The 8,493-nt window shown below is 51.6% G+C and overlaps 2 protein-coding genes across 4 annotated transcripts in view; both read left to right on the forward strand.

Moving 5' to 3' along the window:
- The window catches only part of JPT1 (Jupiter microtubule associated homolog 1), a 21,460-nt gene extending 18,733 nt beyond the window's left edge, over nt 1–2,727 (forward strand). For both annotated transcript variants that reach the window (XM_032177899.2, XM_058429124.1), the window contains exon 5: nt 2,476–2,727. In XM_032177899.2, coding sequence (XP_032033790.1) covers nt 2,476–2,624 — 149 coding nt within the window. In that variant the 3' untranslated portion in view covers nt 2,625–2,727. The remainder of the gene's footprint in view (nt 1–2,475) is intronic.
- Nucleotides 2,728–6,712: 3,985 nt separating this feature from the next.
- NT5C (5', 3'-nucleotidase, cytosolic) lies at nt 6,713–8,479 on the forward strand. Of its 2 annotated transcripts, none has more exons than XM_032177894.2 (5): nt 6,713–7,173; nt 7,426–7,526; nt 7,601–7,661; nt 7,840–7,954; nt 8,069–8,479. In XM_032177894.2, exons 1-5 carry the CDS (start codon nt 6,868–6,870, stop codon nt 8,164–8,166), a joined length of 681 nt encoding a protein of 226 aa, XP_032033785.1. In that variant the 5' UTR covers nt 6,713–6,867; the 3' UTR covers nt 8,167–8,479. The 2 variants fall into 2 exon arrangements, with proteins under 2 accessions (XP_032033785.1, XP_032033784.1); XM_032177893.2 differs by having other exon boundaries at nt 6,726–7,173; nt 8,064–8,479.
- The last annotated feature ends 14 nt before the right edge of the window (nt 8,480–8,493 follow it).

The following is an 8,493-nucleotide window of genomic DNA, read 5'->3' on the forward strand; positions in this document are numbered from 1 at the left end:
GTGTTAGCCAGGATGGTCTCGATCTCCTGACCTCGTGATCCGCCCGCCTCGGCCTCCCAAAGTGCTGGGATTACAGGCATGAGCCACCGCGCCCGGCCCCATAGGTGCTTTTTTATTTTTTTCTTCTTCTTTATTAGTATGTTATGTATTTGTGAAAAACAAAACAGTTCTAGTAATAACGTAAGACAAATATAAGATTGGTAGTATTGAGCTTGATTCATCTGAAGAGGATTTTATGAAAATAAACCACCATGGCAGGACTGCAAGATAATTTTTTCTTCTTCAGAATGTTCATTAACTGCTTGATTCAGACAGAGAATGAAGACTTCAGTGGATTCTGTGTGTATAGCAGGAGGCCATGTCCCACCAGCAGAAATGAAACTGCTTAAACTAACAAGTTGTCTCAGTCCGAATTCTCTTTATCTTGAATATTTTAAATGTGGAGTTTTGTTTTTTATATTTACAATTATATTTAGGTTATCTCAGGGACACTTATTGTAGGACTTGTGTATCTGATCCAGTGCATTTGATCTTGCTTCTTTTACAATGGATGTAACCAAGGAAACTAATGGGTGACCCTCTCTGAGTTTTAGTTCATAATTGTGACAGCTGTCATTCTGAAAAGCTTCATACTCTATTTTTGCTTGTAGTTAAATAGTATAGAACATGTTATATGTTACTTCCATAGAGTGTTCCAGAAATTCATGAAATGTTAAAAGCAGCAGTAGCATGTTAACATTAACAAAGCATCAAAAATAAATAAATAAATGTCTGTCCAGTCAGAAATACTGCAGCCACAGAAGAGAGAGATTTGTTTGTTTCTAGCCTATCATGACATAAGTACATGAATTGAGAGTAAGTGTTAAAGACCTCTTCTTGGCCAAGCATGGTGGCTCACGCTTGTAATCTCAGTACTTTGGGCAGCTGAGGCGGGTGGATCACTTGAGGTCAGGAGGTTGAGACCAGCCTGGCCAACATGGTGAAACCTCATCTCTACAAAAATACAAAAAAATTAGCTGGGCGTGGTGGCGGGCGCCTATAACCCCAGCTATTGGGAGGCTGAGGCAGGAGAATCGCTTGAGCCTGGGCGGCGGAGGTTGCAGTGAGCCGGGATCACGCTGCTTTACTCCAGTCTGGGCGATGGAATGAGATGCAGTCTCAAAAAAAAAAAAAAATCCATTAATATAGGAGCATTATTAACTGCCCTTACTGCCTTTTCAGGCAAAGGGACTTCTATGAAATATTTTTACAAATATCTTAGAATATGCAACTGAATTTGATTGGTTAACACTGAAATAAACTTGCTATTAAAAAGAAAACTAGGGCCCAGTATGGAGGCTCACGCCTGTAATCCCAGCACCATGGGAGGCCAAGGCAGGTGGATCACCTGAGGTCAAGGAGTTTAAGACCAGCCCGGCCAACATGGTGAAACCCTGTCTCTACTAAAAATACAAAAAATTAGTCAGGCGTTGTAGCGTGCACCTATAATCCCAGCTACTTGGGAGGCTGAGGCAGGAGGATTGCTTGAACCTGGGAGGCACAGGTTGCAGTGAGCTGAAATTGCACAGTTGCACTCCAGGCTGGACAACAAGAGCGAAACTCCATCTCAAATAAAGAAAAAAAAGGAAAACTAGGCCGGGTGCAGTGGCTTAATGCCTGTAATCCCAGCACTTTGGGAGGCCAAGGTAGGTGGCTCACTTGAGGCCAGGAGTTCAAGACCAGCCTGGCCAACATGGTGAAACCCCGTCTCTACTAAAAATACAAAAAATTAGCTGGGCGTGGTGGCGGGCACCTGTAGTCCCAGCTACTCGGAGAGGCTGAGGCAGGAGAATGGCGTGAACCCGGGAGGCAGAGCTTGCAGTGAGCCGAGATTGCGCCACTGCACTCCAGCCTGGGTGACAGAGCAGGACTCCGTCTCAAAAAAAAAAAAAAAAAAAATCTTCATGTCCTCGGGGTGGGTGCGGTGCCTCACGCCTGTAATCCCAGCACTTTCGGAGGCTGAGGCAGGTGGATCACGAGGTCATGAGTTCAAGACCAGCCTGGCCAGGATGGTGAAACCCCATCTCTACTAAAAATACAAAAATTAGCTGGGCGTGGTGGCAGGCACCTGTAATTCCAGCTACTTGGGAGGCTGAGGCAGGAGAATCGCTTGAACCTGGGAAGTAGAGGTTGCAGTGAGCCAAGACCACGCCATTGCACTCCAGCCTGGGCAACAGAGCAAGACTCCGTCAAAAAAAAAAAAATCTTCATGTCCTCATATATTTGTGTAATTTAGAAAAGAACGTAAACCACAAATATGGGAAAAGATGAACAATGGTTAATTCTGTGGAGTGGGAGCATGGCGGGTGATTGTTATTTTCTTTATACTTTTAGGTATGTTTCCAACCATCAAACAAACAAACAAACAAAAAACACACCCTTGATCTTAGCAGGAAATGGCTGTGGTTATGTTATTTCTATTCCCTGTTTTCACAGAAAATGTGGACATAGACTTGCCAGGCAGCCTGAGGCAGAGTGAAGAGAAGCCCGTGCCTGCCGCACCTGTGCCCAGCCCGGTGGCGCCGGCCCCAGTGCCCTCCAGAAGAAATCCCCCTGGCGGCAAGTCCAGCCTCGTCTTGGGTTAGCTCTGACTGTCCTGAGCACTGTCGTTTTGTCTGTTTCCTCCATGCTTGTGAACTGCACAACTTGAGCCTGACTGTACATCTCTTGGATTTGTTTCATTAAAAAGAAGCACTTTATGTACTGCTGTCTTTTTTTTTTTTTTCTTCTGAACAGGTTTCTCTCTGTCCTTGACTCTTGGGTCTGTGGGCTGTGGCATGAGTGTTTTCTAGTAGTAGATTGGAGGGAAAGCTTTGTGACACTTAGTACTGTGTTTTTAAGAAGAAATAATTTGGTTCCAGATGTGTTAGAGGATCTTTTGTACTGAGGTTTTTAACACTTTACTTGGGTTTACCAAGCCTCAACTGGACAGACCATAAACAGTCCACAGGCAGCGTTCCTGCCAGGCCCCAACCCACAGGGAGTCTCTCCGCAGAGCCTTCTTGGTGTTGCCCTAACTTGCCAGTGGCCTTTGCTCAGAGCCTCCTCCTTTGCCATGTGAACAATGAAGAGGCCTGCGCCTCATGCCTTGCCGCCTGCAAAGCAAAGAAACTGCCTTTTATTTTTTAACCTTAAAAAGTAGCCAGATAGTAACAAGACCGGCTGGCTGATGAGCAAAGCCTCTGCTCTCAGGCAGAGGAAGGCTTGGATGTACAATGAAACTGACTGGAACTAAAAGGAGTAAAGCAAGGGAGGCAATCACACCGAAGTGGGTCTTCCTCCAGGAACGGGGTCCCACAGGGGTGTTGTTTTAAATAACTTAATGCTGTGTGCATGATGCTGGTGCTTGACCATGAAAGGAAAGTCTCATCCTTAAAATGTGTTGTACTTCACAATCCTGGACTGTTGCTTCAAGTAAACAATATCCACATTTTGAAACATTGTGTACTGTGTCTTCTTTTTGAGATGGTTTCAGTGTTCTCCCTGGTTAGATGCTTTTCTCTTTGTCACTATAAATCCTGCCCACTGACTGGATGAGTCATTTGAAGTTAAATAGCCAGATGTGCTTGTAATTAGCTACTTGGGAAGCCAGGGCAAGAGGATGCTTGAGCCCAGGAGTTTGAGGCTATCCTGGGCAACATAGTGAGACCTCCTTAAAAAACAAACAAAAACAACAGTTAAAACAGATGAAGACCCAGAGAAAAGTGGGTTTCTTTCTGAAGAAGGCTCTAAAGATAAGCAGGTTAGACTCTTCTTCTACCTCCCCTTTGTTCTGGGCAGTAACATTTTAAAGTGTTCTCCAAGACTGGGCAACATGGTGAAACCTCGTCTCTGCCAAAAATAGCCGGGTGTGATGGCACACGCCTGTAGTCAGGAGGCTGAGACAGGAGGATTGCTTGACCCTGTGAGATCGAGGCCGCAGTGAGCCATGATTGCACCACTGCACTCCAGCCTGGGTGACAGCAAGAACCTGTCTCAAAAAAAGTTCCCCAACTTTAAATATGCGGAGTTTTCTCCCCACCAGCAAGCAAGCAAGCAATTCTGCAGTGGATACCAGCTAGGTGTCCTCCAATTTTTTTTTTTTTTTAAGACTGTCTCAGTCCGTCGCCCAGGCTGAAGTGCAGTGGCACAATCTCTGCTCACTGCAACCTCTGCCTCCTGGGTTCCAGCGATTCTCCTGCCTCACCCTCCCGAGTAGCTGGGACTACAGGCACGTGCCACCACACCCAGCTAATTTTTGTATTTTTAGTAGAGACAGGGTTTTGCCATGTTGCCCAGGCTGGGGTCAAACTCCTGACCTCAAGTGATCTGCCCACCTCGACTTCCCAAAGTGCTGGGATTATAGGCATGAGCCACCGTGCCTGACCCTCCAATTCAATTCTGACAATCATTTACCTGGAGATAGCTTTGATTCCACAAGTTGAGGGCTCAGTCCCCAAGACTGCTTCCCCTTGAGATAACTCGCAAGTCTGGGCCTCCAAAATGTCTGCGTGTCTATGAGTCATATGCATGTTGACTTGAGCCCCTCTTAGACTGGTTCGTCAGGCTTTTTTTTTTTTCTGAGATGGAGTCTCACTCTGTCACCCAGGCTGGACTGCAGTGGCATGATCTCGGCTCACTGCAACCTCTGTCTCCCGGGTTCAAGCGATTCTCCTGCCTCGGCCTCCTGAGTAGCTGGGATTTGTAGGCATGCCCCACCATGCCCAGCTAATTTTTGTATTTTTAGTAGAGTTGGGGGTTTCACCATATTGGTCAGGCTGGTCTCGAACTCTTGACTTTGTGATCCACCTGCCTCGGCCTCCCAAAATGCTGGGATCACAGGCGTGAGCCACTGCACCCGGCCCTGTCAGGTTTTTGTGTGTGTGTGATGCTTCTATTTTTTTTTTGAGACGGAGTCTTGCTGTGGCCCAGGCTAGAGTGCAGTGGCGCGGTCTCAGCTCACTGCAATCTCTGCCTCCCGGGTTCACGCCATTCTACTACGTCAGCCTCCCGAGTAGCTGGGATTACAGGCGCCTGCCACCACGCCCAGCTAATTTTTTTTTTTGTATTTTTAGTTGAGACAGGGTTTCACCATGTTAGCCAGGATGGTCCGGATCTCCTGACCAAGTGATCCGCCCACCTCGGCCTCCCAAAGTGCGGGGATTACAGGCGTGAGCCACCGTGCCCAGCCTCTGTTACATATATTTGGAAGCAGTGGGTTCGTCAGAAGGGGAACAACAGCGAGATGGGCCACTTAAATCTGTGTGTATAATTTTGGCTCTCCCCTCCCCCCACAGGGACTCTCTCTGTCACCCAGGCTGGAGTGCAGTGGCAGGATGAAGGCTGTGTAGCCTCAATTGCCTGGGCTCAAGGGTTCCTCCCACCTAAGGCTCATGAGTAGCTAGGACCACAGGCATGCGCCACCATACCTAGCTTATTGATTTGTTTATTGTAGAGACAGGGTCTCCCTGTGTTGCTCAGGCTGGTCTTGAATTCCTGGGCTCAAGCTCTCCCACCTGGGCTTCCGAAAGTGCTGAGCCACGGCGCCTGGCTTTACAGTTTGTAGGTAAATAGATTTGGGTGGAGTCAGGAAGTTTCATGAAATCCACAAAAAGAAGAGTCAACAAAATTTATCACAGTTCAGCATGTGCTTTTCTTTTTTTTTTGAGAAGGAGTTTTGTTCTTGCTGCCCAGGCTGGAGGGCAATGGCATGATCTCAGCTCACCACAACCTCTGCCTCCTGGGTTCAAGAGATTCTCCTGCCTCAGCCTCCCGAGTAGCTGGGATTAGAGGCATGCGCCACCACGCTAATTTTGTATTTTTAGTAGCGACGGGATTTCTCCACGTTGGTCAGGCTGGTCTCGAACTCCCGACCCCAGATGATCCGCCCACCTCGGCCTCCCAAAGTGCTGGGATTATAGGCGTGAGCCACCGCACCTGGCCCTGTTCAGCATTTTCTAGACGGGAGTAGGTAAGCGATGTCAGTTCCACATAAAGTCCTGAGGACAGTCCTGATTACCTGTGCTTGATCAAAATCATCTTTCCGGGGGAAACCACGCTTGAAGCTCCCATGTTTCAAGCCAACTCTAGTGTGAATTAGTCTGTTAACCAGCTAGACTTACACAAACCAGTCAACAGATTTATTTCACTTTGCAGTCCTTGAGGGATTTTTCCCGCTCCACTGCACAGACGAAATCAATCCACTGAGACCACGGTACTGCGGTAAAAGAGTTTGGCCAGGTGCGGTGGCTCACGCCTGTAATCCCAACACTTTGGGGAGGCCGAGCAGGCAGATCACTTGAGGTCAGGAGTTTGAGACCAGCCTGACCAACATGGCGAAACCCCGTCTCTACTAAAAATACAAAAATTAGCCAGGCGTGGTGGCGGGTGCCTGTAATCCCAGCTACTCGGGAGGCTGAAGCAAGACAATCAGTTGAACCCGGGAAGCGGAGGCTGCAGTGAGCCGAGATCGCGCCGCCATTGCACCGCAGCCTGGGCGACAGAGAGAGTCCGTCTCAAAACAAAAAAAAGAAAAAAAAAAAAATGTGGAGTTAGCCCCACAGGTTTAGGACCCTTGACTCCTCGTTAGATGCTTCCCAGTATTTCAGAGCATCCCTTTGTTGGGCCCCCGGAAGGTCGGTCCCCTACTAGTAACGTGGGGTGAACGGGGGTATGTCTGCCGTAAAGTGGGAGGCCGCTGATGGGGACAAAGGCCGGGTCCCGAGGAAGCGCAGGGTCTGAAAAGTGCCCCCCAAAGCCGTCCCTGCACCCGAACCCTAGGAAGGCCTCACGCAACCGCAGGGCAGTCTGCACTGGTTTACAACCTGGGCGGGGCGGCCCGGAGGCTCTATGCAAATCAGCCCGCAGGACCCCGTGCGGCGCCTGGGCCCCGGAAGCAGCGCTCCCCTCCCCGCTCCCCGCGCTTCCGGCCCAGCCCGCGCCCCCCAGACCCGGAGAGCCCGCAGCTCCGGCCCGGCGGCGATGGCGCGGAGCGTGCGCGTGCTGGTGGACATGGACGGCGTCCTGGCCGACTTCGAGGCCGGCCTTCTGCGGGGCTTCCGCCGCCGCTTCCCTGAGGAGCCGCACGTGCCGCTGGAGCAGCGCCGCGGCTTCCTGGCCCGCGAGCAGTACCGCGCCCTGCGGCCCGACCTGGCGGTAGGGGACGCGGGGTCCCCACCCGGGCAGGGCCCGCTCGCTCCGTTCCGGCGGTCTCCCCCTTCTCTGTGAAGGGCGCAGAGCTCTCACCCTGGAACCCGCGGGCAGCGCACGCTGGGGAGGAGCCTTTGGGCGCGTGCCCCTGACCGAAGCCCCCTCCGCCCCTCTGAGCTCGGGCCCGGAGCCCCCAGGAGCCTCCCTGCGAGTCCTCGCGGGAACGGGAAGCCGGGACCCGGAACTCTTGTCTTTCAGGATAAAGTGGCCAGTGTGTACGAAGCCCCGGGCTTTTTCCTGGACCTGGAGCCCATCCCGGGAGCCTTGGACGCTGTGCGGGAGATGAACAACCTACCGGAGTAAGGAGAGTGGGGGCGGGCGGAGTCCTGGGCGGGCTCCTGGCTCCCGGCGGTAACCGCGTCCTTCTCCGCAGCACGGAGGTCTTCATCTGCACCAGCCCCCTGCTGAAGTACGACCACTGTGTGGGTGAGAAGGTGTGGCTGCCCCGCCCCTACTCCGCACGTGGAGCTGCCTAAATCCTGATTTTAAAAAGAAACCACCAGAAACCCAGAAGGTGGGGGTGGGAGACTCTCAAGGGCTTAGATCCCATTCCCTGTCCCTGAATTACGGCTTCCATCAGGCCCTACTCACAGACCTGTGTCTTCCACACAGTACCGCTGGGTGGAGCGGCACCTGGGGCCCCAGTTCGTAGAACGAATTATCCTGACAAGGGACAAGACGGTGGTCTTGGGGGACCTGCTCATTGATGACAAGGACACAATTCGAGGTTGGATCCGTTATCCTTGGCAGCCTCCAGGCCTCTGGCCTGCCCGGATTAGGGAGAGGGAGTAATAATACCCATGACAGATGGCAGCGCGCTGACTTTCCCGTCCTAGGCCAGGAGGAGACCCCAAGCTGGGAGCACATCTTGTTCACCTGCTGCCACAATCAGCACCTGGTTCTGCCCCCGACAAGGAGACGGCTGCTTTCCTGGAGTGACAACTGGAGGGAGATCTTAGACAGCAAGCGAGGAGCTGCGCAGCAGGAATGAGCGGGGATGCCGCGGGCAGCAGCTGGAGCTGAAGGAAGGGCAGGCCCACGGCGGCCACCGCAGAGCCGAGTCGGGGCGGCATCGTGCTGGTGCCTCTGGCCCCGTGGAGTGGAGGAGGCAGATACCGTTAAGCGCTGTGCTGGCGGGCCCCAGGCCCAGCCACCCGGTACCTCCCGGGAGGCTGTCCCTGGACCCTGGCTGGCATGGAAATACAGTGGGAAAACCAGTCGGGACCCTTTAATAAAAGACCTTGGCTTTCTAGTTTTCTAGGACCC

Source organism: Hylobates moloch, unplaced genomic scaffold (genome assembly GCF_009828535.3).
Source record: "Hylobates moloch isolate HMO894 unplaced genomic scaffold, HMol_V3 SCAFFOLD_15, whole genome shotgun sequence".
Taxonomy (NCBI): Eukaryota; Metazoa; Chordata; class Mammalia; order Primates; family Hylobatidae; genus Hylobates; species Hylobates moloch.

Bases quoted from the DNA above. Each gene is read 5' to 3' on its own strand.
- NT5C (XM_032177893.2), top strand. From the start codon at position 6,868: ATGCAAATCAGCCCGCAGGACCCCGTGCGGCGCCTGGGCCCCGGAAGC. The intron at 7,527-7,600 runs GTAAGGAGAGTG...CCTTCTCCGCAG, and splicing joins GAGATGAACAACCTACCGGA to CACGGAGGTCTTCATCTGCA. The intron at 7,955-8,063 runs GTTGGATCCGTT...TTCCCGTCCTAG, and splicing joins TGACAAGGACACAATTCGAG to GCCAGGAGGAGACCCCAAGC.